Source organism: Herpailurus yagouaroundi, unplaced genomic scaffold (assembly GCF_014898765.1).
Source record: "Herpailurus yagouaroundi ecotype Mexico unplaced genomic scaffold, PumYag 29, whole genome shotgun sequence".
Classification (NCBI taxonomy): domain Eukaryota; kingdom Metazoa; phylum Chordata; class Mammalia; order Carnivora; family Felidae; genus Herpailurus; species Herpailurus yagouaroundi.
Window position 1 is genome coordinate 75,515,333 of NW_024412377.1, and position 17,931 is coordinate 75,533,263.

Sequence of the window (17,931 nt, forward strand, 5' to 3'; positions counted from 1 at the left end):
ATCCAACTTCGGTCAGGTCACGATGTCAGTCTGTGGTTCGGATCCGTGAGTTCGAGCCCCGTGTCAGGCTCTATGCTAACAGCTCAGAGCCTGAAGCCTGCTTCGGATTCGGTGTCCCCCTCTCTCTGCCCCTCCCCTACTCATGCACATGCTCGTGCTCTCTCTCTCTCAATAAATAAACATTAAAAAAATGTTTTTAGGGGCGCCTGGCTGGCGCAGTCGGTTAGGCGTCCGACTTCAGCCAGGTCACGATCTCGCGGTCCGTGAGTTCGAGCCCCGCGTCAGGCTCTGGGCTGATGGCTCAGAGCCTGGAGCCTGTTTCCGATTCTGTGTCTCCCTCTCTCTCTGCCCCTCCCCCGTTCATGCTCTCTCTCTGTCCCCAAAAAAATGAATAAAAAAAAAAGTTGAAAAAAAATGTTTTTAAGTAGCCATATTTGGAAGACAGTTTTTATTTTAGGTCATATGTATATTTATATACACATACATATATATAGTCAATTTTTTATTTTCAGATATGAAGTTATTTGTCTAGTCTAATATCTATTATTACTCGTCTCATATTACTAGTCTTTGCATTTTGTATTTTTCACTGTTTACTGTTCTTGGAAGGGCTAGAAGAATTAGAAGCCTACATGTTTCATTTAGTTGGAAAAATGATTTAAGTAACTCTTTCAAAGAACAAGTTGGAGATTTGAATGAAGACAGAAAAGAATGGAACAACAGAGGGTAAGACCATGAGGTGTTTGTTGTTGGTTCTAGAACTGTGTTGCTAATGCGTATACTGCAAAATAGCAGGTGAAAATGTTCTATAAAACAAATCCATCAATTATTTAGAATAAAATCTCCCCAATGCAAATTTTATTAGGGATGAGAACCAACTATTAGATTCTGAATATGAATATATATATATATATGAACATACATATATGTACATGTATATAAATATATATGTATTCATGTTCACATATTGCTGAATAGGTAGGAGTGATAGAAGTTGCACTTTAAAGGCCTATTTCTCTCTAGTAGAAAAATATCTAGGACAAAGTATTCCAAAGTGCAAAATTAGGTTTATCTGTCTACAAATGTAAAAGAGGTAGGTCTTGAGGCAAACCAGAAGTACTTGCAAATGGGTGGAAAAAGAAGGTGAGAGAATTTGACTTCAGTGCAGGTAGAGGCTGCTCCATAAGGGGTTCAAATGCTTGGGAGCTTTGACACCACAGGGATGGATGAGAGGCAGAGAGGGTGTATTTCCAGGAGACAGGGATAACGTCTCCTAAAGCCTACATCTTCAAAAAGTCTCACCAGTCAAGAGAGAAATGAAAAGGAGTTCTTTTTGTGAAAATACACTCAATGCAGAAAAAAAAATTTTTTTCCCCTACACCACGCCTTGTCCTTTTTCTTCCAGGACACTCAGGTAGAATTCAAAACAGTTTCTGTAAAAGCAAGTGCAGTTTGTTATCATCTACAATGGATTTTCAGATGATTCATTTTATTTGCCCGAAGTAGAATGGTCAAAAGGAAAGTTATTCAGGTAATAAAGATGGCATAGGAAAATGGGTAATCAGGAATATGAATTCTTTTATTGTTTGGAAAAATATTTTCTCAACTATAAAATAAACATTTGAACATGTTAACTGGGCTAGCAGGCAAATTCCTCATTCTATTTTCACTTAAGGGTATCTACATATAATTGTACTCCTTGGTAGAAGTAGCACTTTTACCTTTATTCCTTCAAGAATACTATGTTTCCCTTTTCTGGCTAAGCATACAAGCCATAAATGGACATTTCTCCCTTCACAATTCCCATTATAATGATGTTGTACAGAATAGCGGGGCAGGTGTGGAATTTTAAAACATTTTAAGTTAAAAAAGCAGACTTTATGCTAATGGAGACTTTTTTTCATTCTAACTAGTCTGAGAAGAGACAGACAAAATCTAGCATGAGGAACAAAAAAAAGTTCTGGCTTTCCAGTACTTGGCTCGTGGAAACTATACCAGACCAACTCCCTGTCTCACCTCTGATGGATTAAGAACATTCTAAACACTTAATTTGTGAGGTAGTTTCATTTTTACTAAGGTAAATGTTCCACCCAGAAGTAGAAATTGAAACTAGTACTCATACCTATTTTAGAACAGCATAAGTGGATAAATGATGTAGTCTGGTTTATTTTTTCCATTTTTTTTTAATTTTTTATCCTGTCCACTTTACTCCAGTCCGAAATTGTAGTCTATTGGAGCAGTGTGATGTTTTGAACACCTCAGTAGAGTACTTTATAAATATTTATACAGCTTTCAGATAGCAGTGAGCTGAAGTCCTCTCTATCCGTGGAGCTAAAAACAATTTAAAATGCCATTTATCCAACGGCTTTGCTGCAAAGCGTTATTTTGCGCTTTTTTGCTGGGTTTTGTTGTGTTTATGAAACAAGTTCGAGTACTCTACTGCCAGTTGGGAGGATTTGGAACTCCAAATAAGATGCCCTAATGATGTACACAAGCTCAAACTTCAGGGGCTGCTTTGGTCTGACCATCATCTGTTCTGTTCTGTAGTGAGGTGTTCAATGTGAGTGAATGTTGCCATGAGTGGTAAGCAAGTAGGAATTCTGTGTGCTCTGGAAGACACTATTGAGGATGAAGAGAGAAAATGTGTATGTATCAGTGTGGACCTCAAAGTTTTCATGGCTGTAGAGGCAGAAAGGGTGTATTTCCAGGAGACAGGGATAACGTCGCCTAAAGCCTACATCTTCAAAAAGTCTCACCAGTCAAGAGAGAAGTGAAAAAGAGTTCTTTTTGTGAAAATAAACTCAATGCAGAAAAGAAAAGATACTGATCTTTTTCTTTAGTCCCAGCCATTTTGTACATCTTCATGAATAATAAACCTTTTTTTTTATTATGATAAGTCATAATAGTCTATATGATAATAATGTTCTATCATTATCATTATGATGATTACATAAAATGCTATGTTTTGTTTTACACCATGAAGCCAGTATGTATATTCTCCTTGTTCAGTAAATCTAACATTAGCACTAATAAATTGTGACTTTAATTCAAATCCAGATTTCTGAACTTCGTAAAAATTATGTTGCCCATTCTCTCCCACGTATTTCTCAGAATTACTTATGGACCTATTTACAACAAACTCCTAAGACAATGTAACTCTTTTTTAGCTTATTCTCATAATACTATTTACATAGGACTTTATTAAATGTTGACAGTTATTATTTCATTTTATCCTTAAAAAACCTTATGAAATGAATGTCACTATCATTATCCCCATTTTACAGATGGCTAAGAAGCATTAACTTTCTCAGAGTCCCATTGTTAATAAATAGGAGAGCCAAAATTTGAACCCAAGTATTTCATTCCAAACCCTTTCCTCTTTCCACTTAACAGACTATCTTACAGAATTTTCTTAATGCTTCATTGAGAAAAGAACTTCCAGTCTCAGATTTCTCATTCAATCCCTTAAGTTTTGGTCATTTTTCTGGTGGGGCCTTATATTCTTGTTACTCTGGACATTTCTGCAAGACTACTTACTTAATTCTCAGATTTCTATCTCCAAGTGTCTACTAGACATACCTGCTTGGACGTCTCAGTGCCTCCCAAATAGTACATGTGTACAATTAAGTTATCTTTTATCCCAAGTACATTCCTGCCTCTAGAAAGAGCAGAAGGAGCAGGGAAGGGGCAGAGAGAGAAGGAGAGAGAAAATCCCAACCAGAGAGACTCCATGCTCTGATACACAGAGCCTGATACGGGGCTTGACCCCGGGATCATTGACCTGAGCAAGAATCAAGAGTCAGCCACTTAACCAACTGAGCCAACGAGGCTCCCCTCTATTTCCCTATTTTAATAATCTTGTAATTTCCAATATGGAACTTTGGGGTATTGTGCTTACTTTGTCATTTTTATTCCTACCCCACCCCACAGCCAGGCAATCTCCAAATCCTATCCCTTTTACTTCTTAATACTTCTTGAGTGTATCTTTGCTTCTACTTCTAAGTACTTATTGAATCTTAGTATTTCATGAATCAGTATGTCTGTCTGTCCGTTGCCACCAATCCAAATTCAGGCTACTTACCTGCTTTCTACATCAGGTTCTTAAATTAGTCTTCTTACTTCAGGTTTCACCCCCAATCCATTCTTCACATTGCAGCCGAAGCGATCTTGTTAAATTCCTCAAAAAGACTCCCATTTGGAGCACGTGGGTGGCTCAGTTAGTTAAATGTCCGACTTGGGCTCAGGTCATGATCTCACCATTGGTGAATTCAAGCCCCCTGTTGGACTCTGTGCTGACAGCTCAGAACCTGGAGCCTGCTTGGGATTCTGTGTCTCCCTCTGTCTCTGCCCCATCCCCCTGCTCATGCTCTGTCTCTGTCTGTCTCAAAAATAAACATTAAAAAAAAAATTTTTTTTTAAAGACTCCCATTTGGACAAATTTTCCAGTGCAATTTCTTTGGCATAGCAATTTACCCCTGGAGTTTCAACTCTGATCACTTCCCTTTCTTCCAGCCTCTTATACATACCGTAATTTATGTGTTTGCAAAAAGCCAAGAAAAACCTTCTAAATTTTTATTAGGTGTTAATAACATAAGAATCATCTGAATAATTATAAGCAATACCATTTTACAACTATGTTAATAGAAATGTCTCATTTATTTAAAGATTGTAAACTATCTCCAAACTATGTTTTCATTTACATATTTCATAGGATTTCAAAATTCTAAATCAGGGCCTATATTATTTATCCCAGTTTTACAAATGAGCACATTGAATCTAAGAGAAGTCAAATGATCCTCAAAGTCAACATAAGATATGGAAATGTGACTCAAATTTAAATCTTCCTAAGCAAACCTCTGCCATACCATATACCCCATACCATACACCATACTGCTTCTGCCCCTGTACCTACCTCACAAAGGTAAATCAATTACCTTATAATTAACGCCACCAGCATAGAGTCAAACTAGATCAAGTTTTCGTTTGTGATGGGGGTGGGGGGTTTCTTCCACTCCATTTGCACCACATGAACATCATAGTTTTTTTTCATAGCACCCCTATCCAAACTACTAAGCCACAAAAGCACACATTAGTACTTCATTGTTCACTGAAGGTATACTTGAAAATAAACAGACTGTTGGGAATGGTTAAGACAGATAATAATAGACTGATTAAAGGATGGTAGATCATTCCTGACACTGCATAAGATTAAGTATGCTAATCAGATTTTGGATTTAGACAACCCAGATAAACCCCAAGTAGAACAAGACGAAGTACTCAAATCTTGACTTCATTTTCTTGCTTTTCAAAATACATATTTGCATTTTATCTATGTCTCCTTTAGAGCTGTGGAATTTATGAAGGCTTTACCCAGGTGAGTTGATTATATGTTCTTTTTAGTTTTTACTTTTTTCTTTTGCTGTTTTGAATGAAGTATCCTCTATTTTAATCCTTGCTGTCCTAGATTAGTTGCTTAGCAAAGGATGAGAGCAAAGGGAAAATTATGTGAATGTTATGTGTGAAGACAATTTAACAACATATTTCTTTCCCATTACAAAAAAAAAAAAAAATTCAACAGCTGTTTGTAACTTGCTGTGTTACCGAATATGATGGATACAGAAAAAGGATGGATGGGAAAAAAAATTCTAAATAGTCAATGTGTTTAGGCCTCTTTTATTTATGCTAAGAAAGACATCATATGCACATTTGAATAGCTACCATCCATATCCTAATTTGGTTATTTGAAATAAATTGTGCATTTGGAAAGCAAGGAAAATGCAACTGACAAGCTAGGCTTCTAAGCATAATTGAAATTCATTCTGAATTCACGGAAGGTCAGTTGCATTTCAAAGCAATAGCCCTTGTTTTGAATTCCTATAATTCTGTTTTGTTTCCATTGCAGCATTGAATTTGCTAATCACCAGAATGATTTTCTCATCTGATTTAGTTAGTAGCATTTTCTTCCTTAATTTTATAATTTCACCTATATAAATGTTTATATTTAATTCTTTGAAATATATTGATCACCCAAAACATCATGATCTGACCTCATGAAAGAAGACATTAAGGAGTAATATTTTTTCTATGAACAACTGCAATTACTCTGAGATTTAGACCATTTCATAGGCAAAGTTTATCATGGCTGATGCCTTTTGTATAAGTAATCCCAAATCAAAGTTTGCAGAATCATGTATTTGCAATTTCACTGTCAGTTGATCTTTAACTACGTTCCAAGATTTTGAATGGCAATATATATTTACAAAGAATTCTCTCACCATCAAGAGTTCAGCCAGTCCTTACCTTCTTCAGTCTCACTTAGAATTTAAACACTAAATGGTTTTCAACCACTTTTTCTTATCCCAGCATTTAAACATTAGTTATTTTCTTCAAATGTCAGATTACCATAATGTTGAGTAAGTATCCTAAAACTCTTTATTTGGAAAGTAAACTGAAAAATATTGTCTACTTTTTGTTTGCCCACATATTCTTTCTGTGGCTAGAAATTAATTCACTTCTTAAAAAAATTCTGTGTGAAGTCATTTAAGTTCTCAAAGAAATCTGTAGTAACCATGTGATGAAATTACAATTACTATGCTTGTAAAATAGTACTGGTGTCTTCAGGGCAAAAAAAAAAAAATCCAAAAAGGTCTTTAAAATGACACACCAGGAATTTAACTGTGATGAGCCAAATTCTCAACTCTCTGAGTTCTGATGGCTTTTTCATAGATTGGTTCCTGATCATTTTTGCAAAAAGCAGAATGAAAATTCTGAATGTGCTGACTTGTGAAGATACGCGCTCATTACACAAAACGCACTGATCTGTTATTCTTATCTCATGAGACTGCCCAGAGCTCAGTGAACTTGAGAGATGGCAGGGAATGTTAGCACTGATTATCTGCCCAATGTAAACCTAATAATAAAGTGATTAAATTAACCTGGCAAATTAATTCTAAGCATAATTTCTCATTCCTTCCTCATTGGCCAGAGTGCAATTTACACACATTTTTAGGACAGTGGGCACACTAGAGCATAGTAGCTCAAGCTATATAAAAGAAAGGTCAACAGAAAATATCAAGCATAGAACATTTAAAATAAAGGCATTTTTGTTGCTTTAAAAAACATGCATTGGATTGGACTAAGCCACAGAAATTTACTTCAGTGAATTAGTGAAACGAGCATAGAAAATGTTTTAAAATCATGATTCTGAAATGACTGAAGATGATGTCTGCTCCAAATTTTTTTACTGAAGCCCCTTTGTAACCCTTATACCTGTTTACATTAATATTATCATAAAATTATTTTTTTCTGATGTAACAGTAATTTTAAGGTAATTCAAGTTACCATGAATTATGAAATCTAACCAATAAGGAGGTTTAAAAATGCCCAAAGTACACTAATAAAAATAAAAAGTTGGCTCTTATAAATAGCTGATGATGATAACATTTCCATTGAAAGATTTGAAAGAATATATTCATTACTTCCTTCTGAATGACTGGAAGTAGAAATTAACCAATGGCCATTTTTGAGGCTACTATTAGCAAAACACAGGTTAGCTTGGGGGGGCAGGAAGAAGTATTTTCCATTTTCTCACTCTTTACAATTTAGCAGTGTGGTTACATACTGGTTTTTCCTGGTTCTGTGCTGAAAAGGAATGAAGATGTTACACATTTTCTGTTTAGAGCAATCAAAACCTCTGTTGTCAGCAGAACTGATGAGATCTGCCCCTGAGGGATAAGACATCTCATTGAAAAAAATCACAGGGATTTCATGTTTGGGGGAAACTACACACAGAGGTTTCTGTATAAAGATCAAGACACGGTATATTCAAACACTACTTCAAACTGAGGTTGAGGGTTGAATGCTTCAAAATTAAGAGGATGTTATTTAAACCCATCAAGAGTTGGATTTCAGCAATTATTAAGCCTTCAGAGAAGCATAGCTCTTCTGTAACATCATGAAGTAGTATGGCTTCACTTAAATAAGTGAAAAGAGGAGACAGCATTCACCCTTAGAAAACTCAAAGGCATTCTTCATTTAATTAATAGGTAGGGAAAGCCTTAAGCAGGAAAAAAGTAGTCTCTGAGATCCATTCAATTATCCTTTTGAGCCTATCCTTTGCTAACTTTTAACAAGGTATCTAATGATATATGTAAGTGTACATATATGCTTTATTTTTCCTCTTTCTTCATCTAATAGAAATATACCTGTTTGGTAACCTTTTTATTATTTGAAATATGTAAATGTTGCAATAAAGTTGCCACCTCTTGTCTAGTTGCAGACAGTATAATTAGTGGAAGAGGAATAATGTGAACTGTCACTTAGGACTGAGAGAATGGAAATGGGATTCTCAAGAGAGATTCTGAAAGTCCCTGTGCTGGTCAAGGTCAAAGTAGAGGAAAACCATAATTACAGATTTCTCATACCTAGCGATTAAAAAAATTTCGAGTAGATAGAGTTCTAACTATAGTTGAATAGGGTGATTCCTCTTCATACAGTGATATTTAATTCATGCATCATCCTGTACATGAGATTAGCAAAACTTGTACTCTGATAATCATTCAAAAGCCAAAAAGGAAGTGAAGCAAAGCAAAATACAAAACTGATTTCTAGTTTAGTAATGTCATGATAATAACACATAAAGTATGACTATATCTTCTCAAATAAGAGACACATACCACTGCTGGTATACAAAATGGTTTGGGGTGGTACAGTATTTTTTTTTTAGTGTTTTTTTTTTTAATGTTTAGCTACAACCCAGAATTTCACATGAATTATTGTCTAACATGAAACTAAAGTAAATTTTAATGAATCGAGAAACTACTAAGCAAATAGCATGGATATTTCATAGGAATAGTAAGAATCATGAAGGTAGTACACAAGTGACCGAAGTCGGAATAATGAGCAAGTTTCATTCACCCAAAAAATGTTATCAACTACTGTGTTTTTCCACATATATGGAACAGGAATACATCAAAGTATAAAACAGATAAGTTGTTTGCCCTTGTGGATCTTATATTTCAGCCCATATCTCTAATGGTTCTTCAGGAGACTAGGATAATCTAAAGCTATACATATTGGGCTGTTCTATCTACCTTTGCTGGTTCCAAAGTTAAATTTCCTCTAAATTTCTGTTGGCTCAAGTCAGGTTAACTGTGGAGCAGCCAGGGGGCTGATTCAGAGGAAGAAGATAGTCCCACTAGAGATGCTTCATAAAAAGCCATGCTCAACAAATACTGGAGTTCTATGGAAATGAGCTGATGTATACACCATTATAAATAGGAAGATCAAGGGCTGGTACCTCATTCTCCCGGCCAACTACCTTCCTTCTGAAACTTCCATGACACTGTAATGCCCCATGTACTTGCCAACCATTTTAGTTCTAGAAGCAAAGTCAAACCCAAAATACAGAAACACTTCAATTCTTGAGAAGCCAAATGTGAACATGGGAAATAAGCAATCAAAAATACAATGTGACTGGGCGCCTGGGTGGCTCAGTTGGTTGGGTGTCTGACTTCGGGTCAGGCCATGATCTCACGGCTTATGGGTTTGAGCCCTACGTCGCTCTGTGCTGACAGCTCAGAGCCTAGAGACTGCTTTGGATTCTGTGTCTCCCTCCCTCTCTGCTCCTCCCCCATTCATGCTCTGTCTCTCTCAAAAATAAACGTCAAAAAATAAAAATAAAAAAATATATATATAATGTGACATCTCCTCACACTAGTGGCCCTGGCCTGCTAATCTGACTTGCTAGATTTTTATCACTAACTATGGTTAGCACAGAGATGAAAGAAGGATATTGAAGAGTTACCCCCCGAAGTCTGATTTAGGATACAATTTTGGTACAGCCTCTTTACATGGGGCTGAGCAAAAAATAACAAGCGATCTCTCAAGGAGTTTTCTCCCTAGAAGCTTGCTGATATAGAAAGAAAAACAATCTTATGTGGATCCTAAGAAACTTGACAGAAGACCATGGGGGAAGGGAAGGAAAAAAAAAAGTTAGAGAGGGAGAGAGCCAAACCGTAAGAGACTCTTACAAACTGAGAACAAGCTGAGGGTTGATGGGGGGGTGGGAGGCAGGGGGAGTGGGTGATGGGTACTGAGGAGGGCACCTGTTGGGATGAGCACTAGGTGTTGTGGACAATAAATTGGACAATAAATTTCATATTAAAAAAAATAAAAATAAATTTAAAAAAGGAAGAACAATCTGTACTTAAAGCAAAACAATACAAAATTTTAACCTTACTATGTACCAACTGGGAGAGGAGGAAAATGAGGTGGAATGAAGTGAAATGAGAATTCATTGCAAGTTTCCTCAGGACTGCTCTACTTTAAAATCTTAAGGCCATTAAAGATTTTCTGAATGAGGTTCCATTCCACCTGTCCAGTAGTATCTGTTTCAACAGGGTTTCTGCATCAGAATGACTTGTTATAAGGGGCTGAAGAGTGGCTGCTTACTAAAAATGCATATTCCTGTGCCCTCACTCAGAATGTGAATCTCCAAAGTGAGGCCCCAAATCTACATTTTTAGCAAGTTATGCAGTGATATTTTCAGCATTCTCAAGTTTGAGAATCCCTCTGCTACACTGTAAACTCCTTGAAGTTTACATTATATTTACATTTTCACATTAAGTCCAGCTTAGAAGCTTGAGCCAAATTATTTGGCACAGAGTGCCAAATTATTAATGCTACCTCCGTGGGAAGTACACTGGGCTTTCCCAATTATAATGTAACTCCTTTCATTTTATAAGAAAGCGAGCAGGGAAAGGGATAGTTCCTGAAGCGTTTCAAAAAGAGCCTCTACATTTAACACAGTAAAGCAATAAACATCTTGCAAAAATCTTAAGTAAAAAAAAATTTTCACTTTCAGAGTCTTTCCACAGTGGTAAAGGAAGAGAGGCAGCATCTCAGCACTATGTTTCCTTGGGCAATTTGCTACATCTCTGTTTCCTCTGATGAGATATGAGGGCATTGGATAGATGATCTCCCAGCTATCTGTCTTGAAACAAAGGGCAGACACTTCTGGAACTGTAAGGGATCTTCATCTTTAGTTCATCTTTCCCTTCCTTACCTTATTTATCAAACTTTATTAAACACTGAGCTCAATTTCCTTTTGGTTCACTAATATAAATTTTTCCTTACCCATTTCTTAAAACATTAATAATAGTAATATTAACAATAACAAATTCCACACTGCACAATGCTCTTTTCTATCTGAATTTCATTTCTGCAGAGATTGTAATTTAACTTAACATAGCATGTGCTTCCTGCTCTCCAAGCATTACCCTCATCCTCTAAGTTATATTTGATCAATTATGGGCCAAATAAAGTGATGGCATTCCAACAAAGCTTATGTTTAAAGATAATTATTTTAGTAAAGAGGTTCTTTTATGTCTACTGGACTCAAAACCTTAGCAGATTATGTCCAGTGATCACCAAGATCATGAATACTACCTGTGAACTTCAACAACTTACCTACTGTGCACTTGGGGAAAGGAAAAGTTACTTTCACTGGACGTGATGTTTGGATGTTTCTATTTTAATATTTTAACCTAATGGATTCCAATATTGTATCTATAGGTATGGATACAAATATAGATGAAAACAGATGTACTCTTCAATGTTTTCAACACAGGGGAAGAAGTAAAAGCGTGAACAATTTACAATAGTACTGAGACTACCTTAAATGATCATAACTAAAGCAGTTTAGTTTCAAGACGCTAGCAAACTATTCATTAACAATTACTACCTGGCAACCAGGTTTACAAAGGTTCATCCTTGCAGCTCTATGGAATTTGAGTGCGAATTTGAAGTGCTATATGCTCAATACTGAAACAGCTGTTTTCCAACATAATTCTTCTTATGCCTTATGCAATTTTTAAAAATTAATGACGAAAGGATATAGTTTAAAATTCATGCCATTCAAAATCAGGGATGACAGGGGCACATGGTGGCTCATTTGGTTGAGCTTCAGACTCTTGATTTCAGCTCAAGTTGTGATCCCAAGGTGATGGGATCAAGCCCCACATTGGACTCTTCACTGAACAATGAGGGTGGAGACTGCCTAGGATTCTTTCTCTCTGCCCCCTACCCTGCTCACTCTCACGTGCGCGCTCGCTCGCTCTCTCTCTCTCTCGAAGAAAAAAGAAACCTTTTCAAAATCAAAATCAGGAATGACAGAAGACAGGTTTGTACACTTCCAAGAATAAATGGACATTTTAGAATTTTATTTTCTCTCAAATTGTCATATTTTTTTAATTTTTTAAATGTTTATTTAGAGAGAGAGAGAGAGAGAGAGAGAGAGAGAGAAAGTGAGCATACAAGCAGTGGGAGGGGCAGAGAGATAGGAGAGAAAGGATCTTAAGCAGGCTCCCCGCTGAGAGTGAGGAGCCTGACTCAGCTGTGAGATCATGATCTGAGCCAAAATCAAGAGTCCCATGTGCAACCCACTGAGACCACCCAGGTACCCCTCTCTGAATATTTTTAAACTTGAACTTTCCATAGTATGTTTTACATGTATAAATTTTCTTTAAACATTTAGTACAGAAAAGATAGAATTTGTGTTAAAATCCAGGACGTAAAGCCATGAGAAATACACTAAGATTTCTTTCAAATTCTACAGAAAACTCAAACCAATTGGTGTTAAAGACATTAAAGAGAGATAGTATGCTACCCCAGAAGTATTTAAACATCTGAATTTCTGTCTTTTTTCTTTCTTTTTTTTTAATTGAAGTATCATTGACATATTTAGTCTCCTTCTAGAATTTTAATAGTGATCATTATCTACCCTTTTATGACTCTTTCTCTTTTTACTAGTGTTAGATGATTGCTTTTGAATGTTCCAAGGAAAACATTTCAGCTTATAGAGAATTTTTAAGTAATTTGTCAGAAAAATGCCATCAGTAAATTTTCTAGCAATACCTTTAAAAGAAATCTTTACCATCTAATAGTTTCCTCAGAATAATGGTGTCACTATGTAATTTTGCAGTAGAAAGATATTGTTAGCATTTCCTGTTTATATTTTTCCTCCTTATTCTGTGAATTATAGTAATAAGTCAAAGCCCAGTTATAAAAAAGATCTATATAATCCAATATAAAGGTCTCAAATGTGATAGGATTCAGCTGATATATAACAGCAATCACAGTAACTTTTCTGAGCTTTAGTACCAATTTTACACAGAACAAATAAACATTTATGAAAAATATAAATCCAAGAAGTCTATAATGGAATGGATACCTAAATATACATCCCAAGGTCTAGTGGTGGTATATTTTACTTGTGAATAAAATTGTACTTTGTGCATATGTGTTAAAAAAAAAAAAAGACTAAAGTGCTTAGAATTTTTCCAAAGTAGAAGGAGAGGCCATTAGAGAATTTTAAACAGGGGATGACATGATTTAATTTATATACTTAAAAAAACTGCAGGCTATATGAATAATCAAAGGATATAAATATGGGAGAAAAGCAGTTAGAAAGATATTGCATTGGTCCAGATTTTAAATATATATATAATATGTACATACTTATGAATATATATAAATATATATTTTTAAAATATGGACTACATATATATATATATGTATATATACTCACACGTATACACTTACACACGTAGATATACACATATAGAAAGAGAGAAAGAGGGAGGTTTTGACTTGGGTGGTAGCAAGGAGAAGAAAATAAATGGACATACTAAGGATAAGATACTTAAAATAGTGTGGGGCAAACTGGCTGATGGTTTTGATGAGGAAAGTAAGTTAAAGAGAAGAGTCAAAGTTGATACCTAGGTACGTGATTTGAGCTAGATAGATGGTGAAGCTGTTGGCTGAGATTAGAAAGATTTGGGATTCAGGGGAATAATTGGAGAAGGCAGAGAACATCAAGAGGTCATTCTGGAACATGAAAAATTTGAGATTCCAACTAGACACCTAAGTAGATATGTCAGTTTGGCAGTTGGATATTTAAGCTTGGACTTTGGGGAATAAGTTAGGGGTAGAACTATGAATTTTAGAATCATCTATATAGATAGTTTTAAAGCCATGAAATGGTTGAGATTTCCTAGGGAGAGAGGTCATGAAAAGGCACAAAGAACCCTGAGGATGCCAAAGATTAGAGACTGAGCAAGGGAAGACCCAGCAAAAGTGTCTAAGAGAGAATGGTCAGTGGAGCAAGACAAGGACCAGGAGAGTGTGGCACCATGGAATCTAAAGAAAGGAGTAAAGAAGAATAGAATGATTGTGTCAAATTCTGCTAAAAGTGTGAATAACCTGACCACAGAGAAGTGACTACTGGCGTTGGCAATATGGATGTCACTGGTGACTGCGACAAGAGTGATCCCAACGGGGTGGGAACTTAATAGACTGCTTGGAGTGGGTTTGGGAAATGATGTGAGGAGAGAAAGAAGAATCAGAACATATAGGCAACTCCTTCAAGATGTGTTGCTGTAAAGGTGAAGAGAGGCATGTGACAATAGATGGAGTGGTGAGGGAATGTCTGTACTCTGACACAAGAATGATGTAACAGAAGACAGAAATGGCCACTGCAAGAGAGGAGGGGAATGACTGCAGGAAAATGGTCCTTAGGCCCATTTCATCTTCCACATAAGAGAGATTTGATAGTATCTGATGCAAATCAAAGAAGTTGGCAGTTTTAGTAATGGAAAGCAGAATTTCAGTTGGCTTCTATTTCCTCTGATCATGTGTCCTGATCTTCAAGGAGAGCATGGGAAGAAGAGAAGGGATTGGAGGTTAGAAAAACAAGTGTGATATACTTGTTTTAGAGATAGGAAATATGCAAATATTATTAAATCATTGTAGGAAAGCATTGGAACGATTGTGATGTCTCTATGTGAAATTAAAAATTCTACACCATGTGTAAGGAAATCCAACAATATTCTGATTTTCCCACTGATAACTGCTCCGAAGTTTTTGAAATATCAAATATCAAATTCTTTAATCTTTTAAAACTTTGGTGCCCCTGCTTTCTGGTGTCCTAAGCAAGCACCCTCCCTGTGAATAGATTTATTAGGAACACCTTCTCCCACTCTTCATTTTGTTCAAGCTCAGTTTAGACCATGTTGTTGCAGCTATACCCTGTTTAACCATCAAATGAGGGAAATATTTGCTGCCATTTAAGTAAAGTAGAATTTGTAGACCACCCTCCCCCCCAAGACTGCTTGTGTGACTTGTATCAATTATATATCAATTATGTCACTACCATTATCTTAGGTACCTCTTACGGAAGTACAGAGCAAGAGATATCTAGTGGGGAAAAAGACAAGCAATGTATTTATTTTATTTTTTTTAACGTTTATTTATTTTTTGAGACAGAGAGAGACAGAGCATGAACAGGGGGAGGGTCAGAGAGAGAGGGAGACACAGAATCTGAAACAGGCTCCAGGCTGTCAGCACAGAGCCCCATGCGGGGCTCAAACTCACAGACCACAAGACCATGACCTGAGCCGAAGTCGGACGCTTAACCAACTGAGCCACCCAGGCGCCCCAGTGTGTTTATTTTAAAGTTGATCTTGGGGCACCTGGGTGGCTCAGTCAGTTAGGTGTCCAACTCTTGATTTCAGCTCAGGTCAGGGATTCAGAGTTTGTGGGATTGAGCCCTGTGTGGGGCTCTGCACTGGCAGTGCAAGGAGCCTGCTTGGGATTCTCTCACTCCCTCTCTCTGCCCCTCCCCCGCTTGTGTCCATGCAAGCTTGCACGTGCATGCTCTGTCTCTCAAAATCAATAAATAAACTTTAAAAAAAGGTCTTCTTAAAATAGACTTTTATTAATGATCAACAAATTAATGCACAGTAAAAGGAAAGAATACATTCAGAAATGTAAGAAGACATCATTAAAAACATAATTTGATACAAACTGAGCTATCCATCTAATTCACTTGGTCATACATATTTATTAGGTGCCTATTGTGTCAGGCACTGTGCCTGAATATTCAATATTCAGCAGTACGTTTAATTTCCTGGATCAAAGTTGTCATGCTCTGAGGTAAAGTGCAAACTAATTATAAAATTTGCTCTGTATGATCAGAAGCAATCTCAGGGCATCTATATACCTTGTATATCTGCTCAAAGACAGAATTAGCCTAAGTCCCAACAGCCTGGGTTCTAGTCTTCAATTGCCATTATTAGTGTGATACAGGAAACAAGGATTCTCTGAGTATCAGCTTCTCCCCTGCAAAATGAGAATTTTGAATGTGATGATCTTGAACATTTAGATATCCTGGCTCAAAAAGAGTTTATGGTTTGATCAGCTTTATCTAAGCATTCATTTGCAGCTCGGACGTGACAGATATTCTCCCAATGTCAGGTGCTCAATACAAATGCGTGTGTCTAACAGATATGTATGTATTCTCCAATATAAAGTTAAGAATGATGAGGTTTGACTGGAACCATTTATCACACATTTCAGTTGTTTCTTCAAGACAATTCTGTAAGGTGAAATTTGCTACCATTTCCATCTCAGAGGCAAAGGAAACAGCCTCACAGAAATTGCATGACCTGCCCTGAGTAAACAGCAGAGCCAGACCACAACCAAGATCTTCTGAGTCAAAGCCCAGAGTACTCTGTACTAAACACAGTGCAGCCGCCTACATTTCGTTGTTCAAACTATATGGGACCATAGAGAAATAATCAATAACCCAGTCAAGTGCTTTTGAAGCATTTTTTTTTAGATTAGAAAACCCTTTATGTATAAGACAGGGATTAAAAAAAAAAAGAAAGATATTAATTACATGTTTGTAATCCTCTCCCCCACCCAACCCCCATGTTGGTCTTCTAAGAATAAAGGATTATTGCTTGCTTAGTCAGCCATAGGAACTTCATTGTGCATACTGGGGGAGAGAATAGAAAGGATAATTGGAACACGCCAAAAGAGTGTCAATGGCTCTGTATAAAAAAGGTTGCCTCAGGAAAAAGAATTTTCAGAAAATTATGAGATTTTGAGAGTTTCTAGAGGAAAAGTGATTTGAAATCATCACATACAATGATATAGAGGATTTTGAGGAGAGAGATGAGTTAAGAAGAATTTAAATAAAATTTGCCAAAACTGGTCACAAAACAGCCCCCCCCCTTTTTTTTTTTTGAGTTACCTGTAAAACAGATAAAAGTTGAGCTGTTCTGCTGAGGTGTCCAAAGGCACAGTCTACCTAATACACGCAAAACAAACTGCTTTAGAGTGAAGCTATTTCTCTTCACATCTCTGCAGACAGTTTAATCCTCTAAAAGGAAAGCAACTGAATCAGGCTTAGCTCTAAGCACAGGCAGATAACTACTGAGGTGATAGTGGGGAAGTTATAGGCTGTGTCTCTCCCAAGTATCTTCCCTAATACTTTTTATTAAGACATCATCAACAGGAAAAATACCATTTGTTCCACAAGAAAGGTACAGAATTAATTTTATCTTCTACAAATAATTCATTCTTCTACAGAGACTATAGAGTGTGTATCTAATCTTTTATTTAAATATAGGGTATATGGAGATAATGTAATGGTGGCAAACAATCTCCCTACCCTACTTAATTTAGCAGGGCTACAAATATGATGATAATAAATTTAGGTCAACTTCACAAAAAATAGATATTTCTATTAGGCTAAGAAAAGTTAGAGTATAAAAATAATCAATGAAGCAGAATATAATTTTATAACTTACATCCTAAATATCTACACATATGAAGAAATATATGTTTGAATATTCACATGGTATATAATAATGGACTCTAAATAGTTGGCATAGATGAAAATTGGCTAAGTAGAATTAAACAGGATAGAAAATATAATTATAGTAATGAAATATATTTGAAGGAGAATACTATTGGGGCGCCTGGGTGGCGCAGTCGGTTGGGCGTCCGACTTCAGCCAGGTCATGATCTCGCGGTCCGGGAGTTCGAGCCCCGCATCAGGCTCTGGGCTGATGGCTCAGATCCTGG

General features: G+C 36.5%; 1 protein-coding gene and 1 long non-coding RNA gene across 4 annotated transcripts in view; both read left to right on the forward strand.

The window, feature by feature from the left end:
* The first annotated feature begins 489 nt into the window (after positions 1–489).
* LOC121012241 (uncharacterized) lies at positions 490–3,058 on the forward strand. Its single transcript, XR_005782029.1, has 2 exons — positions 490–1,531; positions 1,914–3,058. It is a non-coding gene; the product is annotated as an uncharacterized LOC121012241 (long non-coding RNA).
* Positions 3,059–5,235: 2,177 nt separating this feature from the next.
* Positions 5,236–17,931, forward strand: part of LOC121012245 (uncharacterized) — a 126,392-nt gene continuing 113,696 nt past the window's right edge. For 2 of the 3 annotated variants that reach the window (XM_040447144.1, XM_040447162.1), the window contains exon 1: positions 5,236–5,374. In XM_040447144.1, the coding sequence (XP_040303078.1) occupies positions 5,358–5,374 (17 nt within the window). In that variant the 5' untranslated portion in view covers positions 5,236–5,357. The remainder of the gene's footprint in view (positions 5,375–17,931) is intronic. The other variant, XM_040447153.1, reaches the window with a different exon arrangement.